A 19300-nucleotide genomic window follows, 5' to 3' on the forward strand; every position below is an offset into this window, starting at 1 on the left:
TTTCAAATAAAGTGGCCGAAGCTACTGCAAATTTTTCTTCTAAACGTCAATGTGTGGATCTTAAGTTGGGAAATGAGGTAGATTGGGAAAAAACTCCTGTAAAGAGAAGTCTTGCCTTACATCCCTAACAGAGTTCTAAGGGGTCAAGAACAACACAAACAGGCAAGATCTGATCCACAGGTACAATCTAATTAAATTCCCAAAATATTTCCAACAAGGTTCCCTCAACACGGGGTTGAAGGAAGATAAACCACTATGAAAGAAGAGATGGCTCTCTAGCATGAAGTATTTTAAGAACTAAGAAACATAGGATATGAATAAATAGTCAATTTTCACAGCAGAAGAATTTCACCAGTGGAGTTCTGCTGGGATTTGTGCTACAGCCGGTGCTGTTTTACTTACTCATAAATGATCCAGTAAAGCAGGTAAGTAATATGGGGACAATTTTCCTGGCACTACTAAAACAGTAGAGACGAAAGACTGACTGTGAAGAGTAACAAAAAGACCACAGGATATGGGGCAATAAAAATGGAAGATGAAATTCAGTTCCTAGGAGACCAGCTACACACATGGTAGATAAATCTACTGACAGCTATAGCCCTCAGCCCGAACAGTATGCTGTGCAACAGCGGCACAAGTCTGACTGAGCACAGTCTCTCTTAAGAGACATGCTCCTGAAGTACCATATGATATGGGTTGAAAACATGAAGTTACTAGATAAGCAACAGGAAGCATTAAAAGGCTAAAAAACTATTTGTAAAAGTGGGTCATCTTTTCTTTGCGTAAGATAAATGAAGGGCAAATAAAAATCAAATCAATCTATCAAGAAAAAGCATAAAAAACACAGAAAAACTACATTTTATTGTTAGTCACTCAAGTATTACTGGCTGAAAAAGGGACTTGGGTTTAAAACCAAAGGCCTTCTCTTTCTGCCATATTCAACAAGGAAAATATTTTTGTAATGTTACACTTGTTCTGATTTTGAGTACTTAGATTTCCTAAAACACACCACACAGCAGCAGGGCTAATTCGCAGCTTTCCCTCACCTTGTATCTACAGCTTATGCAAGTATGCTATAATTAACAATGCAGTAGCACTCTGAAGCACCATCCTTTTATACTACTCTATTGTCAATGGGAGATAGGAAATAAGTTGAGAACTGAGCTGTAAACCAATGTAAACAGAAGTTCCTTCTTGGTGGCGCTTAGTGACCAACACTGTAGAAAGAAAATTCCCAACAACTCTGTTACACTTACTTTGGCAAGACGAGAAGCTATCCAAGACATGGGCAACTATTATCAGCCAATGACCATCACTGGAAAACTATTTAAGCACCATAATGTTTTTAAGTTTATTGAAACAAGACTGATGGTTGAAATGGAAACATGCATGACTCCTTCAGCTAAAACTAAGGATGATCACTGCTACCTATCCTTCCAACTACATTAACAGACTACGATGAGAACATCAGGAAAACTGCAGTAAAGCAAGTGACAGCTTGTCAAGTGAGACATACCACAGAACCTCAGGAAATGGTGCATTAATGGAGAGGCACTCTAAACCCAGAGCGAAAAGTCCACACAAACTGGCTGTAACACCAGCAAAAGCATGGCATGACTGAGTAACAGTCAACAGGCAATTTTTGAGGGGTGCAAGACAATTAACAACTAACAGTATTAACCAAAGGGCTGTCTCTTTATAACCAGCAATAGCATTTCTGAAATTAGGTGATGCTGACTCCACCGCAAATGCTATCCTTGCATCTCTAAGGTAATGTAAAGTGAATGTATCTGATTAAAAAAACATCGCAAAAACACATCGACTGTGATAATCCGACACCTACTCAAAACCTCAAGGGGCAGTAGGAGTCTGAACTGGTCCCCAAGATTAAAAAACCTCAGGAGAACTGAAAGTCTCCTAACTAAATGAATTAGACTTTTTAAAGCATTTTGGTGAACAGCATGTTAGATCCAGACAGCAAGAAGTTGGCAAAAATTCCTGGGATTTACAAACTCTTCAATCCTCATCAGTGTAAGATGGACTAGCATTAGAGTATGGCACTAATGAAACAGAAATACAGACAGTATTTTTTATATTGTTAGTAATAAAGTTTTATTTAACCATGAACTTGTAAAAAAAGCATTCATGATATCAACACAACTACAGATTTCAGGACTGTCACAGGGCAAGGAATGTGTCCTGTCTATTTTCAGACAGACTGATCATTTTACTCTAATAAAAAAGTAAAATGTTTCTTTTTGGGACTCATTCAGCATCTCAAATTTAAGCTGACTCTGTCACCTTCCAAAACCAAGAAGCTTGCTTAATTCTATGTGTGGTAGACTGAAAAGTACAGTCTCATCCTTGTCAAACTGCATAACGGAGGAGAAGTTGGCTTCGTTACTCACTTAGGCCTGGAAGAAATACAACCAAATCTGACAAGTTTGCTCTCCAAAATCCAGAGTGAGAATGGAGCGTAAAAGCTACTCTGAAAAGAAATAGCAGAAGGCAAGTAAGCTGTCACAACAGAAGGTTCTCAACTCTGAATCACACAGAATCACTAAGGTTGGAGAAGACCTGTAAGATCATCAAGTCCAACCATCAACTAACACCACTATGCCCACTAAACCATGTCCCACAATGCCTCGTCCACACGCTCCTTGAACACCTCCAGTGATGGTGACTCCACCACTTCCCTGGGCAGCTTGTTCCAGTGTCTCACCACTCTCTCAGTAAAGAAATGTTTCCTAATATCCAGTCTAAACCTCCCCTGGTGTAACCTGAGGCCATTTGCTCTCCTGTTGCTAGTCACTTGGGAGAAGAGGCCAACACACACCTCTCTGCAACCTCCTTTCACATAATTGTAGAGAGCGATGAGGTCTCCCCTCAGCCTCCTCTTCTGCAGACTAATGAAAAATGAATTACTTAAATATTGGTAACTTACTTTCAGCCTTACTGAGTAAGGATGGACTTATGCATTCAACTGAATGATCTGCAGGATAAATACCTTTGCTGAAGACAATTCCCGTATCTCCTACAGACACGAGTTACTTCTGTGTGCAAGCAACAGGAGGGAAGTGTAACACAACTCTCTTTCCCACAGTATTCCACAATATCTGTTGTTTGTCTCCAAATAACCCCACTACTTCTGATCCTGTGCTGATTATGTCAAGGCTTCATTTCAAATTCCAAGGAAGGTTATCCAAAATGTGAAGCACACATCTGAGGGAATACAGCACATAACTTGTCTGTGCTTGTTTCATACATGTAATGTTTGGATGCTACTATCCTTTTCACGTCATCAGGAATCCTGTAATCTGACTGATTCCAGATGAAAATGCTGCCTAAAACCCAGTTATGATACGTTATAATAGTTCATCTTCACAGAAACATGACATAGTAGGTAAACTGTTCTAATTTTGTATTTTAGCTACATATCCTGCTAACTACTATTCATAAAAATAACTTTAAAAACATCACACATCCCAAGAAGTTTTCATAAGACAACCAACCTGTTTAAAACCATGTTAATTTTAAAATATACTCTCCAGATGTGAAAAAAGAAAAAAAAAAAAAAAACCACAAAAAACCACAGTGCTGCAAAAAAATCCTAAAGGAAAAAAAAAATTCAAAAATTAGATAAAATATTTTAAGAAAGACTGAAATGGCATCCAATTTTATAAATATATTTTAAAAGCTACAGTACACGATTTTTCATGTGCTTTCTTCTTTCAATATACAAGCTAGGTTTTCTTGCCCCCAAATCATCTTTAAGTTCCCACCTAGCATGATCTTTGAAGTAACAAGTCAAAAACTTTTTGCCTCAAACTCTGACACTATCCTAAGTTCTATAATATTTTGTGTCACCAAGGGTCAGTTGAAAAAATGTATGCAGTAGCAGTAGTTACTCTTTATTTTAGAGAACTGTAAACAAGATATTCTAAATCCATATGATCATAGTCCACATTTTACAACATAAAGCCCAATGACAGCGATCCACAGATTTCATAGACTGTATCAGCCAGAAATACAAATGTTGATTTTAGATTCAGTTTTCATAGCAAGTACTGCACTAAACAAGAAGACTGTTTGCAACAGTCTACAGCACTTATCACTTCAGGAAAATCCAATCAAGAATTTTTGAAATGCTACCCTTTTGTTTTGTGCACAAGTATTAAGGACTCTATTTTAATATATTTCTTTAAAAAACAGCCACTAAAACGACAAGGTATAAGTTAAATTGCAAAAACCACATCACATTAGTTACTACACTGGACCTCTTGGGAAGACCAGACCTTGCACTTTTATTTTATACCAAGGAAGAAACCAGGGTCATATTCTCAAATCCTGGAATATTGTGCAGTCATGGTTTGCTAAGAGGACAGGAGATATTCAGAGACTAATGCTCCTTTGTCCACGTTAAGACTCACCTTCTTTCAGTGCTTTATCCATGTTGTGAGAAATGACCACTCTCCTTGATTGGACTGAATCATGGGAGCTTCCAGACCAATTACTCTGAAATTCAAAGAGAACATTCATCATAAGAAGAAGGAATAAACCAAAAATGACAGAAGAAATAAACCTGGAATTCAAGGTGATAGTACTATATAATTTGTTTTTTATACAAATATTGTCACCCCATATGGTTAAAACAGGTGAGCGTCAATTGTCTATGAGATTGTTATACATTGTTCATTAAGCACATATTAATACCCATTGTTGCATATCGTACGCTGTACAACTTGACAAATTATCTTAAGGTTGGATTTTTAGGCAGAAGGGAGATGCATCCATTTGCAATTCAATGCACTGAGAATAAGACATGCACTTCATAAAACAACTGGAACTGTTCTATTCAGTATTTTCACAGCTTTATAAGATCTCCAAGAGCTATGTCAATAGCAAATATAGTATCTTTACAGCCTGCTTTCACAATGAGGCTAAATGAAGTCTGTCAACCACTTGTAAAATAAAAGCAAAGCCCTTAGATCTCCTACAGTAATTTTGGTTCACATTCTTTTGGGCTTCTTCTTTCAAAGACAATTCCGGCCACTGCATTTTAAGCTGCTGTACTATACAATCAGCTCTTATAGTGTCCAAACAGGTGGGCAGACAGAGAAACATTTTTCAGGGTGTGGACAAAAAACAGTGATTCATGCTGTCCTTATATAGAATGGAGTGTAATTCAAATCAGAAACAGAAATTGTCCCCACTGCCACTCAGCTTAGTTCGTTCCTCTTAATGGGGGCTCAGACTCTCCTCAGTGAGGAGACAGTGCTTCAGAAACAGCGCTTCAGAAACATCCCAATCCCTCCAACATTCATCAAATAGAGAATAAGAAAGCAGTGTAAACTTTAAGGGGGGGTTAAGTAGAAACACTATTTTTAAAAGTAGTATGCCATTATTTCAGCCAATTTGCAGGCTAATACTCAGTGTATTTTGATATAACATGTTTTCCTTCTACTGCAGATACATGCACGTAGAGTCTAGTATAAAGCATGCCTAATAGGACACAGATGAAGGAGTCTAAGCACTACCCTAACAGAAAAATAAAACTCTTCAGACTCTCTCACACCTAACACACAGCATTGCCACAGATACTTCCCATGTGTTGAACGCCCTCCTTCCACCCACAGTTAATTTTTTCCAGCTTTGGGGTTAGCGCAGCAACACTCCCCAGATTTCTTCCAGTTGCTACTCTGAGACCATATCTGTGGTCTTCCAGCCATTTTCTTCCCCCCCTGACAACAATGGCAAGAGCTGCAAGATTTCAGCATGTTTGCCTCCATTTGCAGCCCCTCTTACTACCAAAACCATAGTTAAGGAAGGGTAAGAACAGAGTATTATATGATTAGTGAACCACTACAGATTTTCATGGCCCCCTTTTACCTGAACATGATGCTGGTAAAAGCTTAAGCCATACCCACCTAAATGGCTGCAGAAAGTATTTTTTCTGTTTGGAAGAACACCTAACAACAATATTTGTAAAGCTCCAATATATCACCTCTGACTGCTAATGCTGCCATGCTTCCTCCACACAAAGCTGTGTTAATGCTAGTCACACAGTTACTTCAGGATTTTTCTGATTTGTAGCAGGAAATCGGATGATTCACAACCACTCCAATTTAAAAAGAGAAGAGAGACTCACAGAGACATTCAACATCCCGAATACATTTGGGGAAGGGGAAGGGATTCAGAAAGCCCTATTAAGCAAAGGCACTTAGGTCTTTCTGTGAAGAGCTCCTAAACATGAGGCCACAATCCTGACCAAAGCTCATACTCAACATACTCCATTTTCCTTAACACTCACACTAGCTTGGGTATCCTACAAGACTAATCTTTCCACTAAACTGAGTCATACCTGCATAGAGGTCAGTAACCTCAAGCCCCTAACTTAGGCATCAACAGTTCTTATTTGTACCTGGTTTGCAGGAAGTGTTTTTACGGCCTAAAGCATCAGTAAGCATTCTCACAAAGTGCTAGCCAAATTATTCCTTTCAAAACTAGTTTAAACACAGAGATAAGAAAATTATAAATGCTGAATTCTGCGTTTTGTCACACTACCTGCCTCAGTTCAGCACTTCTTTACAGCCAAGGGAACACAAAGCAAATGCCTTCAGAGGGGATCCATGGTTGCAAGGAGCTTGTTCCACATCACCACACTACAATCCAATCTACAGAATTCCACGAAGCAAGAAGCAATCCTTTTATGTTTCAATCTTGAACACTCACATTACAAACCAGACAGACTATTGCCTCAGTGAAATGCTGCCTTATAAATACCAAGACACAAACTCACATTTCAGCTTGCAAGAATGTATTTCATTGACAGCATCCTCTATGGTTGGTATGTTTGACTTTTAAAGGCACCAGCTTTTCATTTTTTAAAAAAAAAAATTAGTAACATCAATGTTTGGCATGGGGAACTTCAAGTAAGACAAGTGATCAAAAAGAATTTAAAAGGTAAGAAGTGAATATTACCACTAGCAATGGTGATTTTGCTGCTGCACAAATGTAATTACTGAAGGCCAAAGGAAGATGCACAGTATGTTGGATTTTCTGAGAAATTTTCCATACTCATACAGGTATTGCTTATAACACCATGAACAGTCTGAGAGAAAAGCACAGAGCAAGAAACAAACCTTGTTTCAAAACAAGGTTTCAGCTTTGTTTAAAAATAAGTTTTCAAGAACAGATGAGAATCTAACATTTGAATAAATAGGAATGTTTAAATGCATTGGAGTGATGTTGGTTGGGTTAGTTCAGTTGGGTTTTCAGTTGAGTTTTCAGTTTAGAAAAAGCAGTTCAGGGAAGATGTTATTGCTGCCTCCAGCTACAGAACAATAGGGTATAGAGAAGAGGGAGCCAGACTCTTCTTTCAGATGCACAGGACAAGAGGCAAGGTTGCAACATAGGAAATTCCCATCACTTACAAGGCAAAACCATTTTAATTATGAGGCTGGTCAAATACCAGAATGGTGGGGCTAAGAGGCTGTGGAGTCTCCATCCTTGGAGATATTCAAAACTCAACAGGAGAAAGCCCTGAGCAACCTTACCTAGTTGGACCCACTCTGAGCAGGAGGGTAGACTACATGCCCTCCAGACATTCCTTCCAACCTGAGCTATTCTGTGATTCTTGACAATCCTTCAGAGAACTGTGATTTTAAATTCAGTGGCTGATAATGGATCAGATCTTAAATTGCCTCCTCTAAAACAGCTGATCAAACTCCTTTTTCCTTTCAGTCTTACAAACTTGTATTTAGCAGAATCAAGTCTTAAGTCTTGTTAGCTTAGATTTGCTTTTAAAAAATTCTGTTTCTGTGACAACAATAATGATGAATTAACTAAATAAGCACACACCCCTGAGTTCAATGACATACGGCAACAAACGCCTTAAAACCAACAGTAACAACGCAGGAACACAGATTTACCAGCACCTGTGATAACAGAAAGATTTCAGAAAATTCACAGTCCAAACTCAGCTCTAACAGCTGAGAGAATTAAAAATCCAGCAGATTTCACTGGAAGATTTTCTTCCCAGCCCTGCCTCAAGTCAGATGGAGGGCATATACAGAGAACAGGTTCAGCTAGAAAGCCTGTATTTGAATGTGTTCACATTTTTCTTCATGTCCCTCATCTAAAGGAAACGGTGCTACATTTCATGAGACAGTTAGCACAAACCTGACTGAGCCAAAGATGTTCATAAACGGATTTAACACAGACAAAGCTCTAGCTTAGATGCTCTTTTATACTGATTAAAATCTGGTATGTTCCCATTATCCCTGACTCGCATTAGCACATCGCAAAAAATTCAGGCCCCACTCTGTAGAGTTTATTGTTGAAGAATGGCAGAAACCAGACTGAAACTTAAATAAAGCTTGACAAAATGACTTGGGGGGGTAGGGGTGGAGCACATTTGGAAAGCACATGCAAAGAATGAGGTTGCTAACAAACAGGGAGGCCTGTTTCCTGCAACGGTTCAAGTTTTCCCCAATTCTGACTTTGTTTACAGGCTGAAAAAAAAAGGATGTGTGTATTTTCTGGAGACTTCTGAATAATACTCATTGTTTGATACTTTTGAGAATGATTTAAGATGCAGACAACAGTCTGAAAGCCCCAGGAAAAAAATCCAAGGCTGGCATTGAGACTGAAATTTTGTCTTAGGTTCAATCTCCTACAGATGCAAAAATTAATGTTATGTCATTTATTGGTTTAAACAATTTAAGTTATTTAAAATTAGTTTTGAAGAAAACAATGAATGTTAAATAAAGAATTAAGGTAGTGTTTCAACAACTACACTGAAGAAATGGCAAAGCACGGAGAACACAGGAGTACCTTCCACTATCAAGAAATCTATCGGCAATACTCATCAAATGCAATTCTTAAAACATAACAGCAGAAAGCCAGGCACGTGCTACAGGCACGCCACACACAGACTTACTCTGTCATGCAATTAAAGCCAGAAGCAGAGAAAAATTAACAATTATTTCTATTATATTAAGTCAATTACTAGAACAGAGCTCAGGACAGATCCCACAATATAAATGGGCATTGTGCATGAGATGCTCAGTTTAATCATTGATCTAAAAGGCAAAGACTATATCTAAATCAGCATACAAGAACCATCCAGTTAATCATAGCTACTCACTCCACCCACTGCTGCCCTCTTAACTTTCTTCTTTTCTTTGTAAAACATACATTAACATCAGACTGGACTTCGTTAATAGAGAGTCACAGCTTCAAATAATACTTGACTGAACTCTCCATAAATTCAGCTTTAACAGATCTGGATAGACGTTTTCTTATAGTAGTAAATATTACTTCATCTTATGATGCAAAAATAAATTATCTATTCACAAAAGAGTTAATATTCTTAATTAATACCTATACTTCTATTTTAGATTACAAAGCAAGTATGTATGTGTCATAATAAGCATTGATCTACATATATTAAGGGATACCATAACCACCAATTTAAAAATCAACATACTTAAAGCATGTTAATCCTATTATGTTAAGCAACATTATCTCAATAACGATTTTATAATATCAGCATATCTTATTTCCACTAACATAGTAGCTTCTGGAATATGTAAACTGTGTTTATTATATGGGATCTTCTATCTTAAATGTACCGTGTTCAAAGCTGATAAAACTGTAGTGATATAAAAACTTTATCATCAGGGCAGAACTTTCTTCACTTGAGATTTCATATAATACTAGACAAATAAGAATATGAAAATGAAGTTTTTCTTCGGTAATACTTTCATTCCTATCAGTACAGCTAAGAAATAATTGTTAAGTTAGCATATAAATTTCTCCTCAGCAAGAAATACAGCATTATTCTCTGCTGGGTTCTTTAATATCACCATCAAAATAAAGGCTTATGTGAATTCTCAGGGTACATGCACAGCCCCAGTCTACTGAACATCTCCACACTTTCCTCCTTTGTTAAAAACAGACAAGAACCTGTGGCCTATACTTTAAGGCCAAAAGAGCCATATGCTATGAAAACTGAATTGCTGGCAAGCCAGAAAAACCTGCACAGACTCATGCCTCAGCTGCAGAGTCTCAGCTTGATGATCAGAGAGAAACTCCTGCATTGTCTGTTGCTGTACACTCCCTCCCACATGACTTTTCACCCTACAAAAGTAGGGTGTTCTCTCTTTTTAACAGAGCATCACAAAACTTGCAGAATGCATCGTCATCATTGATTTTACTAACATTAACTTGTTCTCTTTCACTGTGCGTACTTAATAGGGAAACAATGGTACAGAATGACTAGTATAAACCTCCCCTGGACACAACACAAACTTGTTCCCCTTATCACTATACAATTTTTTTTTTTTTTTAATCACTTAACAAGGTGGCAGCTTGGGAAAGGATGTAGTATTCTATATAACTGCCTTTTCCTTAGGTAAATTTTGCTGCTCTCCTTTGTAGAGGACAGGGAACCTAGACCTGGCAATATGAAGGAACTTAATCAGATTTTATTTTCAGAATGTTTCTGATACATGGGTACAGTATTTTCAATCCCAAAGCGTATCTTGAACACAAAATGCTTTCACTCTTGACCTTATTACAGAGGTTTTGGTTTGCTGCTCTCCTTTGTAGAGGACAGGGAACCTAGACCTGGCAATATGAAGGAACTTAATCAGATTTTATTTTCAGAATGTTTCTGATACATGTGTACAGTATTTTCAATCCCAAAGCGTATCTTGAACGCAAAATGCTTTCACTCTTGACCTTATTACAGAGGTTTTGGTACCACCTTTAGGACTCCCCTGCCAGAGACTTGGACAGCAAGATCCCACAACAAGCCACCACCAGTCTTTCTTACTGACTCAGCATGGCTCGGTTATCAGGAGAAGTGAACTAGCTCCCTAGTTATGTTGTCAGTCATAAAACACTTCTGAAAAGTGAGAAGGAGTCCCTAAAAAGGTAAAAACAGCCTGATCCACAACAAAATATGAAATGTCCATCTAACACAATGTTGAGAAAATTAAATGTCAAGCACAGTACAATGCAGAGCTGAAGACGATACAAGATACAATGGAAGGAAACAGAAAGGGTTGCATGACAAGACAAGAAATCTCTAAATATACATGATGGATAAAAGGCTGTGTGGAAAACTAAGTCTGCTCACTGCTAAGGAGTTATGGGACAAATAAGTGAGAGACAAAGTCTGAAAAACATTTGTTTTCTGAGATCAGTCTCCTGTGAGAATAAAGTTATCACTTCAAAGTTACACCTGCAGGTAATCAATGCGTACAGTCCTGACAAAACTTCAATTCTGAAAAAGCTTATAAATCCCTGAGGATAACAGATATTCCACAGATCCCTAGAAATAAATTCTAGCAGAAATGTCCAAACTACAGGCTCCAAAGTGTAACAGGCCCCCAGTGAACTGTAACTGAACATTTGAGAGTCATGCAACATTCTTTTAAAATACTCCTGAAATTGGTAGGCAACGCTATGATATCTTTTAATTATTTTAATTTCAGGACTTGCCTAGTAGTAAATTCACCTGCATCATCAAACACTGACTGTTAACCTGCCTATGTAAGATAGCACTAACAACAAAAATAGCAGACACTCAGTTCTGTTAAAAACAAACCAAACTTAAACATAATCTCTCCTTTCAATCCGGAAACAACTGAAAAAATAAAAGAATGGCAGTAGATCAGAGTATTTGGTTGCAAGCCCAAGAGGATCACAGAATCACTAAGGTTGGAAAAGACCTGTAAGATCATCAAGTCCAACCAAAAAAAAAAAAAAAAAAAAACGAACCACCAAACAAAACAAGCACGACAGAAGAGCAGCAAGCAGAGAGTACAATGACTGGCAGAAATGACAGCAAAAATCCTGCAATATCAGAGCTTTCAATATTCCGTAACGGACCAGAGAATGAGACAGACCGTAGAACATGCTTGGCTTTAGGTTGATAAAAACCCCTTAAATACTTTTTAAGACTTACTAAGGTGTAAAGATCAAGACTGAAAGGAGTTAGGAAGTTTCTTGTCTCCCTCACAGCTGCTCCAAACCGCTCATTACCTCAAGAACTGCTTTGCGTCACCCGTGAAATTGATGCCCGCAGATGGCAAACCTTCCACTTCCTACAGCTGCTGGGGCTCCTGCAAGCTTTCCTTCGCAAGCTTCCTCCAATGGTAAAAGTCCAACAGTGAAGGAAAATAAAACTGTGCGTCCTTTCTCTCCGCTTCCCTTATGTTCCTCAAAAAGAGCAGAGCACTCAGCTTAGATACCATGGCAGATACTCAATCTAGGTTAAGTTGCCATCCCATCTGAATCACTCAGGCCATTTCCAATAATCTCACTACTCATCCTCCTATGGCTTAAATAGAAACCAGTACTATCTTCCAGAATGCAGATATTTCAACAATTACCTGATCCAATGACAAAAGATTTACCCATGCCCTCCCATTAATGCCAGATTCACAAAAAGTCCACAATCAAGGATGGAACAAGCCTTCAGGAACATAAAACATGGTCACATGTGTCTCCCTCAGGGCCAGAAAGTAAGAGTAAACTATTTCTGAAAATGGAGAGATACTAAACAGAAGTGAACAAGAGTGACCAAATATGCCAGGAGCTGAGTTTTAAAGAACTGTTAGTCATAGGAAACTAAAACAAGAACATTAGAATCAGTGTACACATTTCACTGGAAAAAAACGTATTTATTACCTTTCTAGTAGTGCTGCAAGACAGACTAGGTAGATCATTCTCTATACAGAATATCATCTTTTTAATCTGAATTTAAAATGCAGCTCTCAAATCTAATAAACTAATCCTTAGGTTTTGCATTATTTAAATTAAGTTGATAACCCAACTCTCTATTATTCAGAGTTTTTGCTTTGAATCAGAGTCAAAACACTATGCTGAAAAGAAAACTCTGTCCTGCCAGTTTTTTTGGCAGAGAAACAATTCACACTAGAAACGTGGGAAAAAGCATTTTCCTTCCCCTTCCCACTAACTTGGTTAACATGGTTCTTCATATGAGTCAAAACCATTTCCCCTACAACCACACAAGTTAATAGCAGTGTAGGGAGCAAGCTTGAATTTGAACAGGTGAGACATGTTCTAACCAGGGCTATCTTTGGTGTCAGCAAGTCCACTGATACTTGAAAAGTGAAAATCCCCTTTGAGACAGACATTTTTATGAAAGTACAATTGGGTCACCAGGCCTTTTTGCTGTGTTGCATTTTGCTGTCCTTGTCCACCACAAATAATCTTGTCCTAAAACAGCTCCTGAGAAGTGCTAAAAAATACCTGACAATAACACAATGTACCATTTCAAGGTGTCGTTCGATTCCCACTATTTCAATATCAATAGAAACTATTTACCAATATTATTAATGCCTGCAAGTACTTAAATTAATAAGTAAAACAATATTATGAGTTGCCTGCACACCTCTCTTCCATTCTCTTTCCAATGAAAATGTAAAAGAACACTGGGAGAAACACAAAGCTTTATGTGGAAGCCAGAAGACTGCCCAGATATACCTTGCGATCAGAGCTCTCACATATAGGAAGACTATGTTAAAAGCACACCTCACGATGGCAATATAAATTGCACACCTTGCTTTGAAGTTCTCAGCAGATTTCAAATGCTCTTCCTGATATACCTGACTTTAGCAGAAAGTCTTCACCTTTCAAGTCCCAAACAGGTTACACAAACAATATTTAGGACAAAACACAGCTTCACATTTGGAAAGACGGCTTCTCTAGGAGCAAGTTCAAGCAAAATGAAAAAAAGGCATACACCTTGCTCTTCTGAAGTCCGAACATGCAACACAGCACTTCCTCACCCAAGTTACTCACTTGCATGAATAGGTCTGTGAAAATCAACAGCACTAAACTCACATTGTAAGTGCTTGCAGAATTGAGAACTTACAAAAAACTCCCTTTTTTCAGCATAGCATAAAGAACTTGATTCAAGTCCCTCTGAAGTTGACCAAGAGTACTCCCACTCACTTTCCAAGAGCTGAGCCTGACTCCCACTAGAGTAAACATTTATTACTGAATACTTAGTGTTTCCTCATTTGTTAACCCCAACGTGAAAATCACTCAAAGAACAAAAAATGAACCTATCTGCCTTAAGTTCATGTACATACAACACTGCAGAGCAAGATGCCAGACATAAGATTCTTCCTTACAAAAAAAAAAAAAAATATTAAAAAATTATTAGGCTGACAGAGGGTTCTTCCCTATTCTTGAGGAAAAGGCTCAACAAGGCTGAAGAAATTCTAGCTTTACAGTCATCCTATTACTGGCTCCCAGAAAAGACAAGATGATAGGATCATAAGCCTATATGAAAAATGGGAGAGTAACAACTGAATGATAATAAAGCAGTGTAAATATAAAAGGATGTATAATAAAAAGATTAACGTACAAATCTTTCAAAAGACAAATGTATGGAGGAAACTTTGCAATAAATATTTTAGTGAATGGCCTACATTTCTATGTGCTGCCTATATAGACACTATTATTGTCTTCATGTACATGTTGCTGAAGCACCAATTAGGAAGTCTACTAAACATATACAAAATTGTGTTCAGAGAAAGAATGTCAAGGAGCTTTGCGGCCCTGAAGCCATTTTGTATCAGAAAGAAATCAACAAAACTGTAAACTGAGGGCATGAGAAACCCAAATAAGATGCGTGGAATTACAGCTTCTAAATGGAAAGGGTAAAATACCTCACTCCTTTTTTGATAGCCCCTTTCATACAGCCAGGTTAAATTTAAAGAACAGTGCAAAGAGGAAAGAAAGAAAAATTTTAACTGAATCAGGGAGAGAGTAAAGAAACAATCCCGGAAAAAGGGTTGCAGAGGTACTGCTGCTTTAGCAGTGACTTTTAAATATCAGATTTCAATTCCCTTCTGAAACAATGAACACGTATCACAGAGCTACAATAAATCCAAACACCACATACTAGACCACACAAAGCAAAAGGAGGTGTGCGCTATTTACATATACAAATCCAATGGATGGACACAAAATGAGAACATCTGGAAGAGAAACAGCCAGTAACATACCACAAAAAGGAAGTGCATATGGTATATAGTAACTGAAGTGACTGTATTTGTCCCTGGACAGTTCTACTTTCACTCCTGTTCAGTAGGCTTATGTATTATGTTTTTCACAAAAGGAGAGAGAAAGAGAGAGCAATAAACAGACGGCCAACTATATCAGCGAGTGATTTCTAACAGATTCTCTGCCCTGCCAGCACCCTCTGCTTTCTGCAAATTCAGCTGCATCAACTGCAGCCCCAGAAACACAGAAGTGACAGCATTATTTACTTGCTGCTAACAAGAAGAGTACATGAACTGGGTCACCAGAACAGCTAGGCTGTACACCAAGGTGGCACAAATTATGCTCCTTTTTCTTTGTAGAGCACTTTCAGGTATCCTGTATGACACTATCGAAGTGAAATAGCACTTAGGTGGTACCGTCTACTGCTGCAGCACTTCAAGTACTAACACACCCCACTAAGGTCTACAACTCCTTAGTGACAGGACAAGGGCACCCGACCAGTCACCAGCTGTGATGTCAAACACCACATCCCTGTAACCCGTGGGCAGAGCAGAAGCACAGGCAGATCCTCATTTCCAGCAGTAGTTTTTCAGGTCTGTCTAGGATCAGCTCCGGAGCATTGCATGACTTGATAGGGAGTGGGGGTGTGGAGAGAGGAAAGTTATTTTGACCAGCACCTGCAGTCAGTCTCCAAAAACCTTGTGCTACCAGTTCCGTTCAGAAGAAACCAAAAAATACTCCCAAGCACTGAACTACAAAGAGCTCATGAACATGAATTAGTACATTTTTGAAGATGTACAGAGAATAAATTTATCTTTTGCATAGAGGTCTGCAGCAGTTTGAGAACACATTGCCACTTCCTTAAGGCATTATAATAACGCTATCTAAAGCCGCCTAACTTCAGAGCACGCGTTTAAGCAACGCTACGCTGGCTCTTTGAGCCCATCTCCCTCTTTTATTAGTGGCATTCCAACTGAAGGAGCAGAAAAGGATTTGAGACACAGCCAACAACAAATTGCTATACCAGCGTTCCCGCAATTTGAAGGTCTCTCTCAAAGTCTTGGTTTTTCCTGCACGCCTGCTACCCTCCTGCACAACTTTTCCCATTTAAAGCCCCGACGAACAGCAGAGTGGGCAGGCTCCTGCGGCCGCGGGAGGACAACGGGACACCGGGTTTGGGGGCCCGGGGCTCCACGGCAAGCGAGGGCCGCGCCACCTCCGTCCCCCTCCTCCCGCTCTCCCGCCGGCGGGAAGGGGAGAACGCGCCGCGGCCGCCGCCTGCCCCGCTCCGCTCCCCTCCCGCCACTTACCCCCGCGACCCGCAGGACCGGAGCGGCGGCGGCGAAGTCCGGCGGCGGTAGGCGGCGGCGGCCGCGACACATCAGGACGATCAGGGTGCCCAGCGCGGCGGCGACGGCGGCGCAGCCCGCGTAGAGGGCGAGGCGGAGCAGCAGCAGGGCCAGGCACGGCGGCCCGCCGTCCCCGGCCTCGGCCCGCTCCTGCCCCAGGCGGACGACGGACACGGCCAGCAGCCCCAGCCCCGCCGCCAGCACGAAGCGGGACGAGCCGGGATCCTCGTCCTCCTCGTCTTCCGCCGCCTCCTCCTCACCGCCGCCGCCGGCCACAGCGGCGGCCGCCGGGGCGCTGCGGCGGCTGGCTTCGCCTCCGGGGCCGTGAGAGGCCGGCGGGCCGGGCGCGGCGGCCCCCGCCGCCTCGGGCTGTCCGGCCGTGCTGCTAGCGCTGTCGGCACCGAGGAACATGCTGCTCCTGGCGCCGCTGGGAGCAAGAGCATCTCCCGCCGCGGCAGCCCCCTGCGAAGGTCGCCGCTCCCGGGCTCCCCCGCCTCCTCCACCGCCTCCGCCGCCGCCCGCCGCCGCCACTGGCACCGCTGCGGCCGCCGGGGGAGCCGGAGCTCATGCCCGGCGGCAGGCAGGTGCGCAGCGGCCCAGCCGCTTCCTGGCGGCTGCTGAAGCGACAGCGCTGCCCGCCCGTGGGCGGCGGGAGCCGAGTGCCGTAGCGGCAGCCGGGCAGGCCCCGCCGCGCCGCTCGGTGTCCGGCAGGGGGAGGGGGAGGAGGAGGAGGCGGAGGCAGTGCCTGGCGGGCGGGCGGGCCGGCGACATGTGCGCCCGCCGCGCCGCGCCGCCCCGCCCCGGCGGGGCCCGGCCGCCCGGGGCGGGGGTCTGCGTCGCGGGGCTCCCCTGTGGCGGGGCGCGGAGGCGTCCCCGCGAGCAGTCTAGGGAACTACTGCGCTCGGACGAAGCGAGGAGGGGACGGTGCCTCCCCGCGGGGCTCCCCGCCGGCTGCGGTGTGGAGCCAGGTCCCGCGGAAAGCTACCGGGTGCCCCTCCGCCACGAGCAGCCTGGCAGAGCTGGGGGGCTGCAGCCTGGCAGAGCTGGGGGGCTGCAGCCTGCAGGCCGCGGCTCGGCACGGTGGGGCCCGGGATGGTCTGGCTGCAGCACGGAGGCCCTGGCCTGAGCTCTGGACAAAGCCTTGACCTGGAGCGTCTCTGAGGGCCAGACCCCCTCCTGAGTGATTGGTGTACCACCTCGCTTTCTACACCCTTTGATCAGCCAAAGGACACCATAAATAACTGGATTTCAGAAACAAAAAGTTGATAGCACAGCGATTTAAACGATAGTGATTTTGCAAAACCCAGCCCCACTTACCCCAAAAGGAAGCCTGCCAGCACTCCCACAGAATCACAGAATCACAGAATCAGTACGGTTGGAAAAGACCTGTAAGATCATCGAGTCCAACCTGGGAAAAAAAAAAAAAAAAAAAAAAAAAAAAAACCACACGTCAAAAAACCCACAAAAGAAAAAAAAAAAAAAAAACCACAAAACCCACGCCACACAACAACAATAACAAGCCACAACCCACCCAACACCACACAGCACCATGTCCATCAAGCTACATCCCACAATGCCACATCCACACGCTCCTTGAATACCTCCAGGGAGGGTGACTCTACCACCTCCCTGGGCAGCCTATTCCAGTGTTTCACCACTCTCTCAGTGAAGAACTTTTTCCTAATGTCTAGCCTGAACCTCCCCTGTCGCAACTTGAGGCCATTTCCTCTAGTCCTGTCACTAGTCACCCATCGCTATCCTCCCTCCACTGGTCCAATGTTATATAACTGCTTGTGGCAGATTCCGAGAACAAATTCCTCGTATGGCAAAAGCCTTGCTGTATTTCAGCCGTGATCGGGACGCATGTTCACCTTGCCATAGGCATGGTGCAATTACATCTCCTCTGAATTTGCAGGTTCATAGCAGCTACCAACCACAGCCGAGGTGGGAGGCCTTGATCTCTTCACAGCAGGAGTAAAGGAAGCCAGACTGTGCAAAAGTGGATTTACAATCTTGGGCTTCATTTTAAGAGCAGATATCCATTAGGAAAGTTAAGCACTGTAGAAGTCTTTACAGGTATTGAGAATTCTGGGGGCACTTTTCAGATTGCCACAACTCTGGCGGTCTTAAGTGTGCAAAATAGCCCCGAATGTTACCTTTTAAACAAAAGCTATTGGTGCTGAGGTTTTGATCAGGTTTGGAGTCCTTTTGATTTATTCACGTTCTGTAAAACTTCTGTAAAAAAGTTACTTCCATAAAATGAATGATACTAGCCTGATGAAGGAAAAGTATAAATACCAAGGCCCTAATCTTGTGAACGTTTACATCGCCATATAACTTCAAGAGCACAACCAGGACAATTTTAAGCAAGCCAAGGCATTGAGCACGAGCGGTGCAGGTGTCCAAAAGGCTCAGTTACAGCCCCAACACTGCACAGTGACGGTGGGTTGGCTGTCAGTTCGTGGTGCAGAACTGTATTGGAAACGTGCGCAGCACAGGCACGGAGCTAGTCAGGATTCTAAGCCGCAACAAATGTTTTACTCCACCACAGTATTTTCTAAACTAGTTCTAACCTAACCCACAGTGTCTGATGGTATGGCCTGACTCATACACAAAATTGTCTCCATATATACATGCCTCTATTAGAGCTTTGCATAGCAATGTATTTCCTCTCAAAATTCCAAAGTAGTTTTGGAGCAATTTTAGCTCCCATTTTAGTCACTGACCAAAAGAGACACTGCTCCTTAAGGTGATCCAAAGTCCTTACAGAAACTTAAATATAGTTTTATTACACAGTTTATTCTATTTAGTGGATATTAAATTGCACAAAGACCTTTTAAATGCTAGCTCAGACCATTCACAGAGTGTCCAGAATTGATTATTTAAGTAATGTCTCTAAT

The 19300-nt window shown here is 41.7% G+C and overlaps 1 protein-coding gene across 2 annotated transcripts in view; it reads right to left on the reverse strand.

Moving 5' to 3' along the window:
* SNX25 (sorting nexin 25) overlaps positions 1 to 16385 on the reverse strand; it is an 87568-nt gene extending 71183 nt beyond the window's left edge. Inside the window, exons 1-2 of one of the 2 annotated variants that reach the window (XM_059817575.1) lie at positions 16362 to 16385; positions 4431 to 4515 (exon numbers count right to left, since the gene is read on the reverse strand). In XM_059817575.1, the coding sequence (XP_059673558.1) occupies positions 4431 to 4452 (22 nt within the window). In that variant the 5' untranslated portion in view covers positions 4453 to 4515; positions 16362 to 16385. Of the gene's footprint in view, positions 1 to 4430; positions 4516 to 16361 lie in introns of those variants that run through there. The other variant, XM_059817574.1, reaches the window with a different exon arrangement.
* Positions 16386 to 19300: the final 2915 nt, after the last annotated feature.

The sequence above is a fragment of the Gavia stellata genome, chromosome 5, assembly GCF_030936135.1.
Source record: "Gavia stellata isolate bGavSte3 chromosome 5, bGavSte3.hap2, whole genome shotgun sequence".
In the NCBI taxonomy this organism is placed as follows: Eukaryota; Metazoa; Chordata; class Aves; order Gaviiformes; family Gaviidae; genus Gavia; species Gavia stellata.